General features: G+C 36.6%; 2 protein-coding genes across 3 annotated transcripts; both read right to left on the reverse strand.

The window, feature by feature from the left end:
* Window positions 1-1,488: 1,488 nt before the first annotated feature.
* On the reverse strand, window positions 1,489-11,514 carry tmem123 (transmembrane protein 123). Its single transcript, XM_079824697.1, has 4 exons — window positions 11,164-11,514; window positions 6,755-6,862; window positions 6,527-6,662; window positions 1,489-2,927 (listed from the first exon to the last, which is right to left on the reverse strand). The coding sequence occupies exons 1-4, from the start codon at window positions 11,216-11,218 to the stop codon at window positions 2,903-2,905; spliced, it is 324 nt and encodes a 107-aa protein (XP_079680823.1). The 5' UTR covers window positions 11,219-11,514; the 3' UTR covers window positions 1,489-2,902.
* Window positions 11,515-11,540: 26 nt separating this feature from the next.
* Window positions 11,541-22,979, reverse strand: tbcb (tubulin folding cofactor B). Of its 2 annotated transcripts, none has more exons than XM_079824698.1 (7): window positions 22,795-22,979; window positions 22,481-22,661; window positions 18,357-18,500; window positions 18,122-18,218; window positions 16,564-16,755; window positions 13,407-13,479; window positions 11,541-12,923 (listed from the first exon to the last, which is right to left on the reverse strand). In XM_079824698.1, exons 2-7 carry the CDS (start codon window positions 22,598-22,600, stop codon window positions 12,809-12,811), a joined length of 741 nt encoding a protein of 246 aa, XP_079680824.1. In that variant the 5' UTR covers window positions 22,601-22,661; window positions 22,795-22,979; the 3' UTR covers window positions 11,541-12,808. The 2 variants fall into 2 exon arrangements, with proteins under 2 accessions (XP_079680824.1, XP_079680825.1); XM_079824699.1 differs by having other exon boundaries at window positions 22,791-22,975.
* Window positions 22,980-24,123: the final 1,144 nt, after the last annotated feature.

Genomic DNA, 24,123 nt, shown 5'->3' on the forward strand with positions numbered 1-24,123 from the left:
GTACAATTCATATTTCTATATTAAATAACTTACATCCCACAGAGTTTTCAAATGACTGCGCAAGTTCACAAACAGCGCACGTGAATCACCGCGTGCGCGCGCTCTCTCCCTTTTGAAATGCTCAAATTTTAAGTTTTTAAAGTTTTTAAAAACAAATATGCACTGCATGATCAAATATTTAGGTGAGATAATTATATACATTTAATATATACATTTATTTGGGAAAGATGGCCTAAGTAGCCTTAAGTTATCTAATTTTCTAAAATAAACACTTGTTGGTTCTTCAAGATCTTGACTCAGTTAATTTAGAGTTAGTTTCATTTCTACAAATGATGCAAACTCTGCGAGATTTTAGATAAAAGATTGCCATTCCCCTGCCATTCTGTGATCAGCAGATCATGATCTTGGTGATTGGTAATCAGTGATCGGCCCCAAAAATGCTGATCGGAGCATCTCTACTTTAGCTTATTCACCGTATCCCCCAGAGTTACATAAGTCCATACATACCATTCTCATCTCCATGCATGCCATAACTCACCGCTAGCCTAGCTTAGCACAACGACTGGAGGTAAACGGCTTCAGCTAACCTACTGCTCAATAAGTGACAAAATAACGCCAACATTTTCCTATTTACATGTTGTGATGTGTATATTTCCTAACCATATCGGTCTAGAAAAAAAAATCACAACTTTTAATTTTCCGTTGGTCTTAGTACACAAGCAGTAGGCTAGCTGGAGCCGTTAACCTCCAGTCTTTGTGCTAAGCTAGGCTAGCGGTGGTGCGTCAGACAGAGTTATGGCACACACGGAGATGAGAATGGTATGTATGGACTTCTCTAACTCTGGGGGATACAGTGAATAAGATAAAGTCCCAAAAAGTCGGTGTGTTCCTTTTAAAGTCGTGGCATTAAAAGGGGTCATGACCTGGCTTATTTATTTATTTATTTTATATATATATATATATATTACTGTTGGCTGAGGTCAACTTATGACGTCTGCGTGGTTTTTACATTCAAAAACATCATAATAAGTAATAGGCTATTTTCGACGCTGGTTTTGAGCCTCACTCTTGAAACGCTCTGTTTTTATGGGTGTGCCGCATTGAAGACTTGGGCGTAAACGCCCACTGCTATGATTGGATAACAGTTTTGCATATTATAATGAGCTTCGGCACGTTAGGAATTGTTTTGAAAACTTCCAATGTGGAGAAAAGGCAACCGAAATGATTCGCCCACAGGGCTCGCAAAATGTCTTTATCAAACAAACACAAGGATTTCTCCCTCATCAACCTACAATTAATTGTGCGTGGATCGTGCATAACTAACTGACGACCGCGTGCACCCACAAGCCAAGTACTGTGCATCAGCAAAACTTCACCTCAGACAAATCAGCATGTTCAAAACTTCCGCGATTGCATTTTGTAATTTTTGAATCGCAGCACAATGAACCAACAACACCTCAAATACAAAGGATACTCCAGCCTGTGACCGCGTGGTAAGTTATGTTTAGTTAGACAGGTACATAATCAGTAGATATCAAACGTAACAATGCAATACCATCACAAATAAAATAAAACCATTTACTCACATAATTGTGTTGCATTAATCCTGTCAGATCCAGAAGCCACAGCATAGTTATCCCGTCTGCAAATCCACTCTCGTTTACAAATGAATCCACAATGAAATGAAGCGAACAAATGCAATGTCTTTGAGCTGGATCTTCAGTAAAAAATAACATTCAACCATGCATTCCTAATATTGGAATCCAAAAGGAGCTAATGTAATATTTGAAACATGCCATACGCTTTATTGCTTGGAAGTTTGATCCAGTTTAGCTCCACGTAGGCCTGTTATTTATCTATAAGTATTTATCTATACGTCATGAAATGCACAAGTCGGTGGGCGGGGCTACAGAATTAGGCGTTTGTCTTGAGGGCATTTCGCTGCTCTGACATCACAGGGAAGCACATTCGCAGATTGATCATTTGATGAGCCAACTGTCAATAAAATTTCTTGACTAACTAAAACAAGACTAAAATTTCTTGTTTTCTTTGACTAACAAGCTCTGAAACTTACAGGATATTCTTCTATTAAGACCTTTTATATATCAAAAGCTCAAGGGAAAGTTGATTTCTCATTTCATGGCCCCTTTAAATGTTGCACAAAACAAATAAATATATATATAGTCCTCAGTATTTATTTGTCCAATACAAATGTCTAAACATCTTCAAATTTACATCTCAAGTAAATGCATCTTGATTTAAAGTCAGTTTATACTTAAAACAAGAGCAAATCTTTGAATCAAGTCGATTTTTTTGAGCCCACTGGCAGATATTTGTTATGGTTTTACTCAAACTCACTTCATTTTGATAATGTTCACAGAAATCAAGTTTATATCTCCAGTACTGGAAAACAAGACTAAAATACGGAGCAAAAAAAACTCTTTTCTGTGAAGAGAGATTCAAGCTTCTTTTCTATAAAATGAATTAAAACGTAATGGATATCTATTGGAAGTTGTATTTTACAAACTCGGAAGTGTTGCTAATACTACTTCTTGTGTTTCTCACTAGACATTTGCATTTAGAGAGCATGTTGACATTTTTTTCTTAAATTTCTTCCTTAAAATTTCCTTTACTTGGCCTTCTAGAACTCTTAAATGTAACACATGCAGAAACCCTGAGTATAGATAGTGTAAGTACAAATACTAGATCAGATAGCAGTTTTTACATTTTAGTAGTGAATATTTTGAACTCAAATGTATTTTCTAACACAGGACAACCCATTTAAGATTAAAATATAAAATGTATCAAACAAATCATCCTCCGTTTCATATGCATATTAACCATGTCTCTTCAGATCATAACAAGCATGTGTTTTGGCGTGCATTTCCTCAGTGGCTCCGTTTTAAATGATGGCATCATGTTCCTCACTGAATGACATGAAATATATATTAGCAAGGTTATGTTAAGCCATGTTTTATACATGTTCATATGTAATGTGTAATACATCATTGAGAAGTACATGGATCAAAAACTCATATCTGGATATCCTCATGTTTTTTAAAACGAGCAAACATCAATGCAAATGTGAAAACTCTGCATTAAACAATAGGTGTGTTCGACTTCGGCTCACGCTGTTTGTGCTTAAAGGGATAGTTCACCCAAAAATATCTGTTACCCCCAGGGCATCCAAGATATAGGTGTCTTTGTTTCTTCAGTAGAACACAAATTAAGATTTTTATCTCCAACCGTTGCAGTCTGTCAGTCGTATAACGCATGTGAACGGTAACAAAATCTATGTGAGTAAAAAAAACATGCACAGACAAATCCATATTAAACCCTGCAGCTCGTGGCGACACATTGATGTCTTAAGACACGAAACGATCAGTTTGTGCGAGAAACTGAACAGTATTTATATAATTTTTACCTCTAATACACCACTATGTCCAACAACCTTGAGCGCGCGGTCACTTCCGGTGAGAGAGGTCTGTACACGTAAACTACGCCAGATCGTTTCGTGTCTTAAGGCATCAATGTGTCGCCACGAGCCGCAGGGTTTAATATGGATTTGTCTGTGCATGTTTTTTTTACTCTCAGATTTTGTTACCGTAATTTGCGTTCTACTGAAGAAACAAAGACACCTATATCTTGGATGCCCTGGGGGTAACAGATAAACATCAAATTTTCATTTTTGGTTGAACTATCCCTTTAATAAAGTGCCTGTATCTACAAGAATAAAGTTTAACATACTATTTAATTACTAATAAAGTGGTTTTGTTTTTGTTTTTTGATAAACATGACAACATAACATTACAGGATTACATTACAAGGGCTGTTATAAAAATAATTATTTCATTTGTGAGTGTTAGTGAGGAACTGAAGGTGTCAGAATAAACACGAGAAACACGTGATCGGTGTCACCAATGAATACGGCCAATCATGAAACAGCAGCCACTCGGGAGAAACTAAACGAGAACGAATCACGACGGCTCTTGAATCGCTCTCGCTTTACTAATGCCATATGTCACAGTGTATGGCAAGCCATTTTGACTTTTATTCATTGTCATGGTATGAATTCTTGATATCACTAGTTAAAATGCTAATTCTTGATTAATTCAATTTCAACTAGTAAAAACTCTGACTCTTGATATCTGTCATTGTATTTTCAGTAGTTAAATGTCACCATAGTCTGCCTTTCAAATTCAATTGTTGATATCAAGAGTGGATTTTTTACTAGTTGAAATTCCAATTTCACATCAGAAAAAAAATCATTTTTGATATCAAAAATTGCGTGGTTTACTAGTGCAAATGTCTGTTATTGATATCAACAATTGAATTGCTACTAGTAAAAAATAGCATTTTTGAAATCAATAATACGATTGTGACTAGTGACAATCGAATTATTGATTTCAAAAATGCTATTTTTTACTAGTAGCAATGTTCATTTCTGATATCATGGAATGTGATTCATTTCAGATATCTAAAAACACTCCAAATTATTGATATCAGAAATGCATTCAGATATCAGAAATAAATGTAACATTGAAATTAATTTACAGATATCAATAATTAGCATTTCAACTAGTGAAAATTGAGTTCTTGATATCAGAATTTATTTATTTTACTAGTAACAAAGTAATTATTGATATCAAAAAGTCCGATTTTTAGTAATAAGTTCTGATATGTGAAATTGGAATTTCAACTAGTCAAGAAATACATTTTTGACATCAACAGTTGAATTTGAATGGCAGTCTATGGTCACATTTAACTAGTGAAAATACAATTACAGATATGTAGTAGTAGTAGTCATTTTAGATCAGGAATTTAATTCTTGATATCAGAAATGCTTTTGTTGATATGAGGAATTTAATTGTTGATAGCAAGAATTAAATTTGAATAGCAGCATATGGTGACATTTCACTAGTGAAAATTACTGATATCAAGAATTACAGTTTTACAAGTTGAAATTGAATTGTTGATATCAAGAATTCATATCCTGTGAATGAATAAAAGTCAAGATGGCTTGCCATAGTAGTAGTAGTTTATTGATCCCAGTTGAGAAATTAAAGAAAATAATTAACATTTTTACTAGTGGAAAGTAATTCCTGATGTCAAAAATGTGCATTTACAGTTGCAAAAAAAAGTATGTGAACCGCTTGCAGAATCTGTGAAAATGTAAATAGTTGTAACTAAATAAGAGAGATCATACAAAATGCGTTATTTTTTTATTTAGTACTGTCCTGAATAAGATTCTACATAAAAAAAGTGTTTACATATAGTCCACACAAGACAAAAAAATAGCTGAATTTAATTAAAATGACTGAAGTTTATTAACCCTTGATTGTCATTACTGTGTGTCGTTCCCTGGTTGATCCACGACTGTGTGTGTGTTTGGTGATGGTAGTTCTTGACACTCTTGTTTGTCCTGATCAGTTAAACTGCCCAATGTTCTTCAGAAAAATCCTCCAGGTCCTGCACATTCTTCAGTTTTCCAGCATCTTTGGCATAACCCTCTCCAGCAGTGACTGTATGATTTTGAGATCCATCTTTTCACACTGAGGACGATTGAGGGGCTCAAACACAACTACTAAAAAAAAGGTTGAAACATTCACTGATGCTCCAGAAGGAAACAACGCACTAAGAGCTGGGGGTGAAAACTTTTGAACACGATGAAGAGGTCCAAATTTTACTTATTTTGTTTAAAAAAAAAAAAAAAAATTCGTTTAGAACTGCCCTTCAGAATCAACAAAAGACACTTACATGTTTTCTAAAAGACAAATTAAGTACAATTTACCTTGATCTTCGAATTCAATAAGTTTTAGCCCCCCCGGCTCTTAATGCATTTCCTTCTGGAGCATCAGTGAATGTTTCAACCTTTTTTTTTAATAGTTGTGTTTGACTCCCTCAATCGTCCTCAGTGTGAAAAGATGGATCTCAAAATCCTGCAGTCACTGCTGGAGAGGGTTCAAATATGCAAAAGATGCTGGAAAACTGAAGAATGTGCAGGACCTGGAGGATTTTTCTGAAGAACATTGGGCAGTTTAACTGCTCAGGACAAACAAGACTCAAGAACAACCATCACAAAACACACACACAGCCGTGGATCATCCAGAGAACGACACAGCTGAATTTATTAAAATTACCCATTCAAAAGTTTATGAACCATTGATTCTCAGTGCTATTTTTTTGGACTATATGTGAAAGTTTTTTTTTATGTAAAATATCTTATTCAGGACAGTACAAAAATAACGCATTTTGTTCAAATTATTCAAATTTTCACAGATTCTGCAAGCTGTTCAAATACTTTTTCTTGCAACTGTAACTAGTGAAAATTGAATTGTTGATGTCAAGAATTCTTATCTTGGAAATTATTAAACGTAAAAACGGCTTGCCATACACTGTTCCATGGAATCGGCACCGTCTCAAGTTGAAAAAAATAGTATCGGCATGCACTGCTTTATGCAAATCAGACGCCAATGAGCCGCATAAAGTCGAACACACCTGAAAAGAGTGCTCTGGTGATACTCACATGGCTCTGTAGCGCACATCCCGTTGAGAACAGGCCAACCTGTAGCCCAGAGTGACCGCCAGTATGAGGATAAACGCCAGCGTCATACCGCCAACGAAACTAGCCGCATGGAACCGAGCACCGGCTGCAGGAACGCCTGTTAAATATCATTTGTAAAATGTAAACTTGACTCTCTTTAATGAAGGAAAATGTGTGTTGAAACATGCAATCAACAAAATCAGACTGTACCTGTAGATGCGGAAATCAGGTGTTTGCTCGTTGTTGTGAGGAGCTCGGTGTTCACAGACGGTTTAACGGTCTCTCCTCCAGCTGGATGACCCGGGACAGCGCTCATGTCTGCATATGGAAAATGAATGGAGATCAACATACAGATCAGCAGAACCTGTTTGTGATTGGTTCTCATAACAATAAAAGCCACTATCAGAGTACTTTTATAAGATGTTGCTGCAATAGCACACATCTGGCCCACAACCCTGTGCATGTTGCAATCTTTGTTTTCATATAAAACTTGAGTAAAGATGGTGTGATTTAAGAGATTCATTTGGTGTACTACTTCGAGAACATGATATTCCTGCAGAGTCTCTAGAGAGCGGTCCTCAAACCAGGAGGCCTGCAGACAACTTAAAAAAAAAATTAAATAGACAAAACAAGCATTGAAATGGGACCAAACTACTAAGAAACTGCAGACACTTCTCATTTATCAGATACTTCTTTGAAGAACCAAGGTCCTACAGTCCTAAAAAACCTAGATTAATGAGGTAATATTATATTAAAAATGTGATTTCTAGACTGAAAAAAAAACAGAAATTAATAAGTTATAAGACCATGGGCATTTATAGAATGAATATACATTTTTATAATTATACCAAGCTCTAAAATATTTTATCAGGTAGAAATCGTGCGCAAAAATTATATATATATATATATATAAATCATTATCCTTAATCCTTATCCAATAAATCACAAACAACTGGAACAGTCATTGGGCCTTTGAATATAACTACTGACCTAGACAACCTTTTGGCAAATCCTAGTGGTATTTTTTCTTATTAAGGACCAATATTTACCAGAGGACCAATATTTTTACTTTCTACTCAAGTACATTTTTCAAGTGTCTGTACTTTATCAGTGTTTTTCTTTGGAAAACTTTTACTGCACTACATTTCATAAATAAAAGTTGATTTTTTTATATATACATTTAATACTTAATTACATTAAAAATGTAGTACTTTCTTGTACCCAAGTAAATCTTTGAACTACCTATATTTGAGCAAAAGTAAGAAAGTACTAAATTTTTTATGTAATTAAGTAAATTATATTCTGTATGAAATGTAGTGTCTTAAAAAGTACAATATTATGCTTTGGAAGTAAAAGTTTTCCAAAGAAAAACACTTGAAAATTGTACTACTGTCCACTGTTTGGGTTTGGGTGAAATGGGTTTAACTGGGTTATTCCCAACAAAATAAACAAAAACTACAGCATGGTCTCCACTTATGTAGAATAAAAAGACCAGAAATACAAATATGGTCTGGGCAGCGCTGCTTCAACTCAAACAAAGCTGTTAATATTTTCTTATTTCTTGAGCTTTTTAACTTTCCTTGTATAATCCTGACTGTTCTGCCATGGCACGTGCGCACACTCAGACAAAACATTAAGCAGTCCTTGGACACATTCGCACACAGCCAGACGTTGAAGATACACATACACACATTTTGCACACATACATGTCTTATATGGGATTTCAATATAAAATCAAGTATGGTACGGTTTGATTTTAAATAGCATGATTGGATGCTCAAGACATCCTGAAGAATGTTGTTTTACTTACACCTATATTATTCTTTCTTAATAAATTTGAGAATGTTATAGTACTGCACTGTGTCTGTGTTTCCTTGAGCATTCTCCCGATATATCTCGTGCTGCAGAGATACACACATCATAACATTGGACTACGGATAGTGTACCTAAAAGTTCATTCTAACAGCACCCATTCACAAATCCTCTCCCGTTGCCTCATGGGATAGTAAAGTGTCCATCATATGCACACTTCAGAATCTCAACAGTCATTCGGGTACATTTAGCCTAATCTTTTATGAGTGAGCCCTACTGTGAATTCGGACAATTATCTTGCTACATGCTGTTTTTCGCATACTACTGTATACATATATATGGGAATGTGTCATTTCTATGGAAGCTTACTGAATTAAAAAAAAAAATTCTCACAATTGAATTGGATGATAAAAAGTCACAATTGTGAGATGAAATCAGAATTGAGAGTTATAAAGTCATAATTGTGAGATATAAACGTGCAGTTCCGTGTGAAAAAAAGTGTTTTTTTCCTCAGTATTGCAACTTTATGGCCCAGTTTCACAGAGAGGGCTTAGACCACACGAAGCCAGAGCTTTCCCTATCCCATCTTTTTTTCCCCCCTCATTTCAAGAAATATCTGCGTACACACGAGAGCACTGAAACCGACTCAAAACTATGTAGTATGCATGCCAGACCAGTATGAGGCGCTGTTATTCTGCCACAGAAATACACTAAAAACTGAGAAGAGTGATGGCTAGAAGGAGTACTACAGCAACAGTCGGAAGTGAGGCAAAATCTCACAATAAAATAACAATAAATAAATGTACTACTTACCAGATTGTGCTTTAGTAACACCGACAGCAACCCCAACCCCTTACAATAATGCAAATACAGTATTTAAATGACCCAATATTGATGTGCGCATGCCCAGTGCCCGATGTATCCCTGTCTAGTCTTTCGCGTGCGGGATGTGGAGTGATAACATCACCATTTCACAAAATATACGGATTGGCTGTACACACAAAAACGCAAGGGTGTCGGTTTCAGATTTATCCACTCTTGGACCCGGTTTAAAAAAAAATAATCGGTTTCATGCTCCCAAAACACCGGATCCGTGTGGACGAAACGCTGATACTACAAAAAAAATGTACGTATACAGCTAAACGCGTCTCCGTGTGGACGGGGCCTTATGCCGCGTTCCAGGCAACTCGTAACCCGTGTTTTTCCAACCTTCTACCCGTGAAAGTGCACTGGAACGGCAGCCAAACCCGTGACTTCCCACCCGTGAACTCGTACTAGATCGATGTACTCCCAGTTACGAGATCTGACGTCACATAGCTCGCGAAACAACAATGGCAGCCCCTGCGGATGCAGTGTTTATGAAACAAATAACGTAAAATAAAAGGTATAACAGCTTTTCTTGCCGTCTGCGCCGTTTTTCTCCTCCGTTTCCCTCAAATAAGCAAGGAGTAAGCACCTTTGGCGATAGAAATGATTGTAAATGAGCATACACCCCGTACGGTCCGCCATGCTTTGTTTACATCAAACTACCAAACGATTCCTTGCGCTCAGGCAGTTTGGCGTGACTTTGCCTGGAACACTACAAAGTCGTGAGTCGTGGTTTGAAGTTGTAATTTACGGGCTCAAAAACCTGCCTGGAACGCAGCATAAGTCTTGCAGAGTTTAGCTCCATTCCTGATCAAACTCACCTGCCTGTAGCTTTCTTGTAATCCTGAAGAGCTTAATGAGCTGGTTCAGGTGTGCTTGATTAGGGCTGGAGCTAAACTCAGCAGGACAGTGGCCCTCCAGGACCAGGGTTGAGAATGCCTGGCCAATATAAGGCATTAGTTAAATTAGAGCATTTAAGTAGCTTTTATAAAAATGCCCTAGAAAAAAACATTGTGGTGTGCATCTTTAGACAAAATAATGACATTGGCATATTTCAAGATCTGTCAGTGCAAGTTGCTTTGAGTTAAAACAGCTCAAACATTTTCCTGGCTGGAAACAAGCTTCCATAATTTCGGACAAGACAAAATGTAGGGCAGGACTTGATTTTGTCCATGGGGAATGGTTTGCTATGCTGTGATCTCATCAATATTATCTGCAATACCGGAGGCTGCACTTTTAGGACAGCAGCAGTCTCAGGACTGCATTCCTAGGACCCTAGGTTTTTTTTTTTTTTTTTTTTTTTTTGTGGCGACAGCGCCATCTAGCAAACTGTCCTTCACCAGATGAGACCTGATTCAAACTGTTTCCACCTTATTTTTAACAGCAGGCAAAGCCATTTTAAACATAATTACTTAAATTAGTTTAAATATTTCAACAGGGTTACCAATGGGTAGTTTAGGGCTAGGGGTTAGTTAGGTCAATATGTCAATTAAACCACTACATCATTGCCAGGGTCCTAGATCTGCGGTCCTGAAAATGCATCCTCCGGGTTGAGGTAGAAGTCACTACAAGAGGGAAATTGTTTTGATTAAAAGACTAAAAGGAGCACGATTTCAGAAGAAAGAAAAAAAAGTACAAGGGTGAATCATTTATAATAAAAAATACCGCAATTGTCATAACAAGAATCGTCCATTTTCATTAATTTTGTAAAGGTTAAATAAACGTATGAGCAATAGTTATAGTGACATTCTTTGCGAGTAGCACTAAATAAACTGACTCATTTTAAGCCCAGCTTAAATGTCGGAGCTAGGTAGGGAGCTCACTCAGATTTGAGACAGAACCCAAATGTTCTGTGTACACGTATACACAATGGACGCTTTCGCAATTTCCGTTAGGCTTCCACAGAGTTATTATAAACCAAATAAACAAGAGAAACTTACCCGACGACAGAACCAGACAGGATTTAATGAGGATTAAACACAAACAGCAGTTCATTTTCGCTACCAATAAACTAAAGTCCTGTATTCTCACACCAAACGAGTCATGGCGAGCTGAGGCGATAAAGTTATCCGAGTCTGGATTCTTACCGAAACGCGTTAACTTCTATAATTATTACACGAATTTCGACTCTAATATCCAGTAAACACCGACACAGCTTGCCAACAGTAACGACTAAAGGTGGTCTTTTCTGGAGGTTTGGTCTGCACTATGTGTGTGTGTGTGTGTGTGTGCTCTAAAACTGCCCACTGTTGCTGGATATTTGTTGATTGTAGTCAAGCTGATGCTTGTTTGGAAGTAATAATGTGCAGGCAAGAATGATAGTGATTTGAAACTCTTTTATTTTTTACAAACCATCACAATCTGGGAGGAAATAAAATCGTAATACACAAGCCTATACTTAAAATAAGTGCACTCACGTTTAAATGAGCCAGAAATTCCACAAATGATCAAGTCATGTTCATTTTTTCTCACCCACTTATTTCAGAAAACAAGACTTAAATAATTTTGCTTCTCAAGTAAATGTATCTTGATTCAAGGACGTTTTTAGATATTAGGAAATCAAGACAAAACATGGAGTGATTGGAGGAAGAGATGCAAGTAGTTTTCTAGCATGTCTGTCTCCAACAATCAATGTTTGTGCCTAGTCTAAAGTCCAACATTCCTACTTTTAACTCAGCATTGATTTGTTAAAATAGTGTGCAACTGGCATTCAGATGAAACCAATCACATCATGTGGACCAAAAATGCTTAAATCGCCCACTATCAAGATTTTAGGGCTGTACTACACCAGTGTTTTCCAGTGCAAAGTGTCCCATGCTGCATATTAAGGCAGTTTCAGAAAAAAGACAATAATATGTCTGCAGGATGTCCGAAATTGGTGCATTGATTTATTTGAAACATACAGAAATTTTGCTAAACACAGAATTCCATAAAAACAAGGCTTCCTGTTAAACGTGAATTTGACATGCGTGCCAATTTTCACAAAACAAAGGCAAGAATTCTCGTCACATTTCAGTAATTTACACCGAAAATACAGAACCATGGAAAACTGAGGCCACAGGATTCTATATTATACAACTCATTTGTGAGCTAATCGCTAAAGTGCCTGAGAGAATGTATAAGAATGTCGTAGGCCGCAGAATAAGGAGGAATGAAGACATTTATACAATACAGTGTGTACAGAATTGCAAAAACGTGAACTTTTTCTGTTGTGGTTAGTTTGAAGTCAAATGATTCAGCCTGGGCTCAAACTAGCTGCAGAACTTTGGAATTCAATAATGAACATTCAACATGCAAGTGAATGCTTTTAGAGCTCAACTAGATTCTTTACGCAGACCTCGACTGAGGTTCTCACTTTTACCTTACTGGTTACTTCCAGTCGCCAGGGCACAGATGCGTTTTAGATCATTTCTTGAGTTTGCCACGGGAAATTAAAGTAGAATTTTGGCTGATCTCTTCCAGACCAGCCTGAAACAAAATGATCTGCATTGACGACAGAAAACCTTCTATCGCAGCAGTGATGTCTCACTGCGTGGGGTCGAACGACCTTTCTTCAGATGCTTCTGACTGCTCATCAAGTGAGGCTTACATCTCATCCAAACCATAGTCCTCTTCAGGGAAGTCTCCCACCGTTACTGAGAGGGGCTTCACGAAGGCGCCGTACTTTGGCTCACATTCAAAGTAACGTTTCCCATTCACACTAAATCAAGACAAACATGAAGCATCAGTTAGACTCTCTTGTAAGGTTCAAGGGCGCATGTCCACCAAAGCGTTTTTTCAATTGTTTTCAATGGGAGTGCCACATTTTTTAGAACGCCATGAGCGTAACGAGGCGCTGAGCGAGTATTTCACGTTCAAGAGCTGAGCGCTCAGCGTTTTTACTGGTCGCCGAGAGTTGAAGAATGTTCAACTTCGAGTAAAACGCAGCGCTCATCACGGTCACTTTTCACCCAGCTGTCCAATCACAGTGGAGGAGGGGCGGGACAAATACAACACGGACCAACCGCCACATTCTGCTGGTACTGTACAAGGTCAACAGATGAAAACAAGCAGTTTTCACAGTGAGACGTTTTCAGTCGGCTAAAATCGCTTTGGTGGACACGCGGCCTAAGGGTCACATTTGTCATTTTCTGAGGCATGCTGGTCTTCTTCATAAACATTAATAACTTGTGCGAGCACCAACCTGCCGTCATTTTTCCCAAGCGGCTCATCATATTTGACACCAATCCAGTGGCCTGTCTTGAAATCTACCGTACCTGAAAACAAGGAAAGCATTGCAATAAACAGGCATGAGTCAAGGACAAAATAGAAGGAAAACCTGCCCATTCAATAGAACTATACAACAATATAATAATTACTATTACTACTTTTATTATTAAAAATAACTTGAGCTATTATTTAAATTACAAAAATGAATAAAGAAATGCATAGCTATTGCCGTACCACTACTGTAATGTAAAAAGCTATTTTTATGTTAAAAATTATATACTTTTAAATACAGAACTAATAGTAAAATTAACTTAAACTCTTTGCTTTAAAACATAGTGCTTTTATTTTGTCGGAAAACCTCAGGGAGTTACCATGAACAGTGTTGGGGAAAGTTACTTTGAAAAGTAATGCATTTCAATATTGCGTTACTCCCTTAAAAAAGTAACTGATTGAGTTACTTAGTTACTTTCTAAGAAAAGTTATGCGTTACATTACTTTTGCGTTACTTTTTCTCACCTGGACTGGGCTTGTTTTGTTTTTTATAACAAAAAAAGTTCTATTTTTGTGCAAATGTAAAGACCTCTTCAAACCAAAATTGAAATAATAAGCTTCAGGCTAAGGTCGAACATTAGAGGGCCATTCTGGATAATGGAAGAATATGACGCAGGAGAAAAAAAAGTTACCAATAAAAACAAAGAAATCAGTAATTTTTGCTCATGGTTTAATGGAATCAAAGGTCATCAGCAAGACATTGGTCAATAAAGGTAGATTAAATGCATAAAAATATCGGTTTTATTTAACATTTAATTATTGGAGGTTTGTATAGTATTCTGATTTTGCATTTGACTGATGTTATTCATTTTGAGGAGTACTGAATCTTTATTGTGCACGTGAGATGAACAAATGCTCACATTTCAGACCCGTAGCCAGCCTAGTGGCGGTTCTTTTTTTTCCCCAAAAAGTGGACCTTTTTCACGTCATATTTACTACAATGTTGTCAAATTTCTAACCAAGATCATGTACCACCTTTTTCAGTCCAAACACACACTATTTGGCATGGATAATCAAAACTTCCCCACAAAGTTTAAATTACAAATTCACGTGACAGAACTAGAAGCTAACGTGTTTGATTCATGTTGCGAAACATGAAGTTTTGTAGAAGTCACTAAATGTACATTTGTAGGATCACTAACGTATAATTGGTCAGAAAACAAAGGTGCTTTAATTATTTGGCCTATACTTTGCTGCACACACACACCCTAGTAGTTGGGGGGGGGGTCTGAGGTATGTTCCCCCGAGAACATTTTGATTTCTCTGATCTACATGTGCATTTTAAGACGTTTGAAGGCCATTTTTTTGTTGTTGAGAAATAGCTTTAAAACTAAGTCAGTGGGCAGTAAATTATTTGTCAATATTCCTGCTCTCTCCTCATCTCCATCACACTTTCTTTTTCTCTCATTCTCCTTATCTTGCCCTCTCTTCCCCTCCTAAAGCAGGTCAACAAAACATAGGGTCAATTTATATTTAGAATATTTTTTATTAATCACTTTCTAAGAATTTTTTTTTTATTAATTCACAATATGTACACATTCATAATTAATCGTATGCATTATATGAAGAAAACGGATTTGTTAATGTTTCTTGTCCTCTCACATTGACAGTTGCTAATTATTACATTCAATCACGTAAATTATATACGTATATATACCCATTTTAAATTAAAAATGGTAAAATTAGACACCGGTTTATTAGTTTGCCTGATTATTTTTATCAGTAGTTTAACATTTCATTCCTAAAAACAGCTGCCAAATATGAAATGTTTAGTTAAGCGACTTCTAGCTTATCTCGCACTATGGCCGCTTGCTGGAATTTGCGCTCAGCACCTTCAGTGAACGTAAAGCCCGCCTACTTTGTTTTGATTGGTCCTCTTAAATGTTTTGACGTTGACGAGCGGTGACAGACCGCAGGCAGCTCAGATGAGAAGATCTTGGTTCTGTGCAATATCTGCTGCATTTAAGTAATACTATAGGCAATTATTTCACAACATTTATAGCCTGCACATCGGAAAAATACAGAGGTCCGGATTCAAATTATTGGCCGTCATTACTTAAAATAACACCTGTTTATTACAAAAACAAAAAACCACATACGGGCGTGCATTTAGTCTAGAACTACAATAACCATCATGTTTACACACAACGCCTCTGCACTTACTCTCAATTTTTCTCAACATGGGGACAGGTGAGCTGTCAGTCAAATAAATGTGAAAAAATAACTCCGATATTTTGTTGTAAATTTGAAAAGTAATGAGTTACGTAATCAATTACTTTTTCAAGTAACTAGTAAAGTAACTCAAGTTACTTGTAATGCGTTACCCCCCAACACTGACCATGAAATCAAAATGGACAATTCTTGTTTTTCTATGGAATTTTACAGTATAAATTATTTATCTGCACCACAATTTAAAAAAAAGTTAATATTTTCATATGATGATAATGTCACAGTTACTCTGTGTAATGTAGAAACTACTTAAAGACAGTATATTTTAAATATTTGTTGTAATGGCATCTTTTTATGAATGAAGGCCAGTATCAGACACTAATACAGCAACTGATGTCTCTATGAAACATTGATGATAGACATTCAACATTACAGTATAATTCAAAGCTACATCAATTTCAACATTTATTCTTTTTTTTTTTTTTAAATAAAAAAAACTTAACTTAAAACAATCGTCACATGAACCCATTATAATAAATGTCATATTTACCTGTGGCCTTCCTACCTGTTAGACATGTACAGAAATTGAATAAAGTTATCAAAAACACATTTTTCTCTGTTACCTTTGTTCTTTGATTAACATTAATGACAGACATCACAGCAACTGGTTTATTAGGATGTCGTGTCTTTAAGATCTGTCGCTGTCGAACATGACGCGCTGTCACAACTCTAAGTTCATGACGTTAATTCGCTTATTTAAGACTGCTCTTATGATAATACTCGACAAAACTGGGAATTTCGACATAATTCTGTGTGTTATTGTTTGTTCAAGCACGAAAGAGAACTCAATTCTGCTGCGCTGTCTGAGCCCTGATCTAAGAGGTGTGATATGAAAATGATGGTAAGCTTACCCACAAACATAACAGTGCCAATCTTGGTGGGTTGCCCAGGAACTTCAACTTTACAGCGGTTTCCAACAGTGATGGCGTCAGCCGCCGCCATCTCTTCTTCTTCTTTCTTAGCAAGAGCCTCTTCTTGCTTGGCTCGGTTTTCCTCATTAAAACGACCAAACCTCATATTCTTCTTGAAGCTCCGTACCGAATCTGGCATGTATGAAAATAGAAAAGTTTAGATATTTGCTTTTCTAACATATTTTAGAGAGAACAGACATTACAATAGCGGCAAAGGCCTTTAAAATATGTGTGATCCAGATTTCTCAATGGTTTTAAGCTACTTGAATTTATTGGAGCTATGCATTTTATGTGATAAAGCAGTAAAAAAAATGCAATCAGAAATGTCAGTATTACATCACACATAAATGTCAAAGAAATGTTTAAAGGCAGAATGAGATGAAATGGATAATGGATAATATTGACCCTCTTTTTTCTAAATGCATGTTGAGGTAATTGTGATTCATCCATGCATATACATATATACACCGATCAAGCATAACATTATGACCACGTGAAGTGAATAACACTGATTATCTCTTCATCACAGCACCTGTTAGTGGGTGGAATATTTTAGGCAGCTAGTGAACATTTTGTCCTCAAAGTTGATGTGTTAGAAGCAAGAAAACTTGCCAAGAGTTTGACAAGGGCCAAATTGTCATGGCATCTCCAAAACTGCAGCTCTTATGGTGTGTTCCCGGTCTGCAGTGGTTAGTCTCTATCAAAAGTGCTCCAAGGAATGAACAGTGGTGAACCGGCGACAGGGTCATGGGCGGCCAAGGCTCATTGATGCTGCTGGGAAACCTTGGGTCCTAACATCCATGTGGATGTTACACGTACCATTGTTGCAGACCATGTACACCCTTTCATAGAAACGATATTCCCTGGTGGCTGTGGCTCTTTCAGCAGATAATGCGCTCTGTCACAAAGCAAAAATGGTTCATGAATGGTTTGAGGAGCACAACAACGAGTTTGAGGTGTTGATTTGGCCTCCAAATTCCCCAGATCTCAATTCAATCGAGCATCTGTGGGATGTGCTGAACAAACAAGTCCGATCCATGGAGGCCCCACCTCGCAACTTGCAGGACTTAAAGGATCTGCTGCTAAAATCTTGGTGCCAGATACCACAGCACACCTTCAGGGTTCTAGTGGAGTCCATGCCTCGAAGGGTCAGGGCTGTTTTGACAGCAAAAGGGGGACCAACACAATATATCAATGTTATGCCTGATCGGTGTATATACATACACATGAAATGACAGACTCTCTGCTGACATATGCAGAACTTCAATCATTTAGTCCGCTTAAACATTCCCCTTTCTTACAATCAACTGCAATCTCACATTTCGTCGATCTGCTACAATTCAATCAGCAAACGACTGACAGAGGTTTCACTGAGGTGTTTGTCACAATGAGGGAAAAAATGACTCCCAATTTGAGCGGTCGGTGCAAGTCGCTATATACATTTAAATCACTCATCAAATGTGACACAGGCAGAAATTGGAGGCCATGTTTAGATTACCTGCCCTTTTTTCATAGGCATCATCAGAGATCTCAAACTTCTCCACCTTCGACAAATCCGTGAACTCTCCGCTCTGCGCCCCACTGCGGTCGGTAACCTGCGTAGTAGAAAAATTAAATCTTTAGTAATTCCAGCAAAACGGTTTCAAAAACCATCATCTCACATCACTTCTACAGTTTTGTGATGTCAGTTGATTTCTGTGTCGACGGGCTGTCAGAAAGGAGTCGATACCCACATGTATTCTGCAGTCATCATCCACATGATAGGAGCCGAGCAGGGCTTCATTGTCATCTAGCTTCTGTAAGAACTTGTCTGAAGTGCTGAATAGATCAAGGTCCATACAGGCGGCTGGGGTGCCCACAATCATCTCCAGTTTACTCTGCAAAACAAACACAAATCTCAAGTCAGACGAAAATAAACTAAAACATCAATATGACTCCAAATAGAACCTAGCACTTTTGATTGGCTTGTGGATGTAATACATTCATATAACAATTGGACAAAAATAGTACCTCTAGCCTTATTTACCCCTGAATGGATCCTAGTAGTAACTTAAGGCTTCATATTCATACTCTATATAAAAATACGCACCTTTAAGGGGTTGACAATGTTGTCCCTTTAAGTTGGGGTGTAACAATACACTCATGTCACTGATTTTGCGATACTTTGAACAACCAAAGCTCATAAAAAATACTGTGCATTAAAATGTTTAATTTGGTATTACTTGACAGTGTTTCGATTAGGTTTACTATATTTTATGCTAAACTAAATTGGTCAAAACGTTCATTTTGGGTGAACTATACAGGATGTCATTACCCACAAAACATACTGTTGCATTTTTGTATTGCAATACATTGTCAAACAAACAATACATTGTTAAACGCCTACCTTTAAAGTGATAGTTCACCCACAAATTGTCATCATTCACTCAGTCATGCCGTTCCAAACCCATAAGATTTTCTCATCTTTGGTTACACAATAGAAGATATTTTTAATGAAACATGAGAGATTTCTCTCCCTGCATTGAAAGTCTATTCACCCAAAATGCTGACGCTTGCTTGATTCATAAGGATTTATTTAACAACCTCTTTATGAATGTTCCGGGTGAATAGACTTTCAATGGAGAGACCGAAATCTCTCATATTTTATTAAGATGAACAAAAGTCTAATGGGCTTGGAGTGAATTTTAATGTTTTGGGTGAACGGTCCCTTTAAGGTTATTGCCCCAGAGACAAGCTGATGTACCCCTAAAGGTGCAATGTTTTCACATTTTATCTGACTGCCATTTTTATAATCATGGACAGAATGCATGTTTTACACAATTGTTACAGAGCCACTCTACCCTACAAAAATAAAATATTAGCATAAATATTAGCAATCAAGCAAGAGTATGTTCTTGGCCATGGGCGTAGAATACGAAAGTGTAAATGTGGGCAGACATTTTTGCGTTTTTTAAAGTCACATCAAGGTATTTATTGACAAAGTATATGAATAATGCAGTGCTAATTGACAGCCTTTTTTAAGTTTTTGAAAGAAGTCTCATACTCAATAACGCTGCATTTATTTAACCCTTCTCCGGTCTTCGGGGTCTTTTGTGGATTGGAAAAAAAAGTGGATTGATATCTGTTTTTATGTTCGTGATACAAAAAAAGTCACACTCTGGGAGACCCCGCTTAGAAAATGGACAAAATTCATCCTCAAAAACAGAAACAACATAGAACACGCATACAGAAATGAAGTGGCACACTTCCAAAAATGCATAAAACATCCACAATGCAAAATGATCATGCACACACACACACACACACACACAGGAATACATTTGTTATTGCGGTTCAGTTCATTGCATTTTGATGTTCATGTCGTGTATTTTTTACTCAATATGTAACATAACTGTTCATTTCTGTTTATGTTTGTTCTGTCACAGTCAGTAATTGAAGTGTAGATTAAATTTGTAGAATTAAAAGAAAATCATATGTTTGAAATAAATGATAACATCTAAAGACTCCAACTTTTCTCTAGTTCAGGTTTGATTGTAATCATAATGTAACATCATGGGGAAAAAAGATTTTATCAGTAAAAAAAAAAGCTAAACTTTGACAAAATTAATTAATTTTAATTGTTATAATTGTGATTTCATAACATAGCACATAGCAAATAGTGGAGCTCTGCAGCCATTTACTGCTAAAAGTCTTATTTTTTTATTTTAAAACTTTTTTCCAAAAGATGGGCAAAAATGTTACACTAAACCCTGTCAAATTATCCATGTTTCCCCACGAATGAAAGTTAGAAATTTGGGTCTTTTACAAAGTGAATTTTACATAAATGATTTTGTGTGAAAATCCATTAAAAACATTTTTTTTTTAAATGTATTTATAAATTTTAAACGCATTATAAATACTCCAAAACTGCACAGATGTTAAGTAAAAACATTAATAAACAGGGTAAAATTAAAATTTTTCTAAAATAAACAATTGTTTTGTTACAAAATCACATTTTGTTGCCTGGGGTCTGTGGAGACCCCAAAGACTCTGAGTGTAAGGCCGGAGAAGGGTTAATCAAAAATACAATAAAAACAGTAATATTGCTCAATATTACTACAAATTAAAATAGCTGTTTTCTAAGTGATTAACATTTTAAAATGTAATTTATTCCTTTAATGTTATTTAAATGTAATTTCTGATTATTATCCGTGTTGAAAACAGTTGTGCTGCTTAAAATTGTTGTGGAAACTGTAATGCATTTTATTTTTCAGGATTCTTTGATGAACAAAGTTCAATGAACAGCATTTATTTAGTACATTTAGGGCCAGATTTACTAACAGCTTGCTCCAGCGCAAACCCTCTTTTGGCATTAAACTACCGTCAGGATTTACTAAAGACACAATGATAATATATATTAAAAATCGACTGAAAAAAACCAACAGTTATGTCCAGCTATAATCAGTCCTCCTATTTAGGGCCAGATTTACTAACAGCTTGCACCAGCACAAACCCTCTTCTGGCGTTCTAACTACTAACCCTCGTCTAACTACTGTCAGGATTTACTAAAGACACGCAGTGAAGAATGAGCGCTGAAAAAGCGTGGACAGGGTTATTTTTGCAGCTGACATTATTGCATATGCATTTGTAGGAGTTTCCCGTTCAGATGCAACATTTATGAGAGGAGAAGAGTATTAAATGAATCACACAAGGTGATTTACTAAGGTTTGTGCTCGTCAGTTTACTGGAGTTTGCGCCATTATTTACCGCCCAAAAAGCATGTCTTCAACCAGACGCTAACTGGTAGATTGTGTTGGTCATTATAGAAATAATCCGACTGAGTTCCTTAATTTGCGTGTCATCAGTAGATCACGTGCTGAACTTTCACTACCATCAGTGTTTTTTTATGGAATTGCGCTCTCACTAATTTGCCCTGTTAAGTAAATCTGGCCCTTATTAAAGCATTTATTAAACAGAAATCTTTTGTAACAAACATCTTCACTGTCACTTCTGATCAATTGAATGCATGCTTGATGATTAAAAGTATTAATATCTCCCTTTTTTAATCTTACCACAAATCTTTGAAATGTTATCATGGTTTTCACACAAAATATGAAGCAGCAGAACTGATTTCAACATTTATTATAATAATAATAATAAGAAATGTTTCTTGAGCATATTAGAACCATTTCTGAAGGATCATGTGGCACTGAAGACTGGATGAATGATGCTGAAAATTCAGCTTTGATCACAGGAATAAATTATGTTTTAATATATGTTCACATAGAAAACAGCGATTTTAAATTGTAATAATATTTCACAACATTACTGTTTTTACTGCATGTTTGACCTTGATGAAAAGGAGAGACTTCTTTCTATAACATTAAACAACTGTAATGTATCAAAACTTTTCAGGTACTGTATATTTTCCTTTTTTACAGTACAAAATCCATGAGGAATTAATGCAAAAGTGTTTGTAGCACATAAACCAATAATAAAACTGACATAACATATAGATATTAATGGTTTTTGTTCAGCAGTGTATTTGATTCCGAATTAAAAGCAAGAGATGAAATACAAAAATTTATAAAATCTGTCACTTAGACAAAGGTCAAATAAAACCTGGCAATACACCCCCCCCCCCACCCCCCACACACACACACACACACACACACACACACACACACTTCTGAAATGATGGCAACGCCCCTGTTCTTAGCTGTGATTTGACAATATTGTCGCATTATATCCATAGCTTTAGAAAATAAGAACCAAATCTGTTTTTTGACATTTTAAATAACACTGAGAAGTTATGGACATATTTTAAAAGGTAAGCATTTATCATAATTATCATGACGCATGATCTGCACTGACGCACCTTAAACTCTGCGATCGTGACGCTTCGGTTGAATCTCCGGTTGACCTCGAAGGAGCTGACGGTGCTGGTCACCCGCACGGACACGGTGGGGTTGGTGATGACGGTCACGGTCCCGTCCATCTTCGGTTACTAAGCAAAGTCTGATGCTGCTGCTGCTGGTGTGGGTGTGTGTGTGGTCGAGCTGAAAAACAACACACAGCAAAATACAGAAGTCTGGACAGAACTGTTATCTTGTCTCGTCTTCCACTGAAAGTTTGATTTTTGCTATCTTGCTGGTTGCTATGGCTAGCCAATATTTACATGCACTCACTCACGTGACAAGATCGTCGCGTTATCCACTGCTTCAGATATCGCCAGTTACACACGATCCAATACTTTAAGGCCTGTGTTCAGAAATCAAACCCCAAAACGAGTATCTACTGTTTGTTTCAGCTCTAAATGAAAAGGTCTTCTTCCGTCACAGACCACACCGCTTGATTCTGGAAGATTCTACCCACCCATATTTACCTTTGAGCCAATAAAACACCGGTAATTGGGCGGGATCTTGAATTCAACCAATAATAATCTGTTATGAGTCTTTCAGTGGGCGGGGAAAACGTACTCCGTCGAATCGGGTTGCTCGGTGAAACAGTTATTATCCAATCACTGTTTGTTTTGTTGAAGCAGACCGCTCCCAAAACTGGCCGAAAACACAAATGTCTGCAGTACTAATGTTTTCCACACGATGACTCTAGAGTTTCAGAAACGCCGAGAAAAGGACGACATCCGTTAGTTAAAGGCACAATATGGATTAAAATATCCAAAATTCACTCGAACATTGGTATATCATTTGTTGACTTGTAGGCTACTAACATTATCCCAAATGTTTCCAAGAATATTTAAATCCAGAGAAATAAGCAATTTTAACCAATGTGTCCCTCATACCCGCTTTACCCTCTATGTCTTGTTTTATTTTGTAGAAGCCCTGGAAACACCAAAGACTCTTTAATATATGGTGTGTTTTATTAGACAGTTGAGTTAAATCCAACTGTTTGGATACATTCATCAACAGAAACTAATCATGTTATATAGGTCACAATTCTGACTTTATATCTCACAATTCTGACTTTATATCTCAATTCTGACTTTATCTCACAACTCTGACTTTATATCTCGCAATTCTGACTTTATATCTCGCAATTCTGACTTTATATCTCGCAACTCTGACTTTATATCTCAATTCTGACTTTATCTCACAACTCTGACTTTATATCTCACAATTCTGACTTTATAACTCACAACTCTGACTTTATATCTCGCTATTCTGACTTTATATCTCGCTATTCTGACTTTATATCTCACAATTCTGACTTTATATCTCGCAATTCTGACTTTATATCTCGCAATTCTGACTTTATATCTCGCAACTCTGACTTTATATCTCACAATTCTGACTTTATATCTCAATTCTGACTTTATCTCACAACTCTGACTTTATATCTCACAATTCTGACTTTATAACTCACAACTCTGACTTTATATCTCGCTATTCTGACTTTATATCTCGCTATTCTGACTTTATATCTCACAATTCTGACTTTATATCTCGCTATTCTGACTTTATAACTCACAATTCTGACTTTATATCTCGCTATTCTGACTTT

The sequence above is a fragment of the Gobio gobio genome (assembly GCF_949357685.1).
Source record: "Gobio gobio genome assembly, chromosome: 9".
Classification (NCBI taxonomy): domain Eukaryota; kingdom Metazoa; phylum Chordata; class Actinopteri; order Cypriniformes; family Gobionidae; genus Gobio; species Gobio gobio.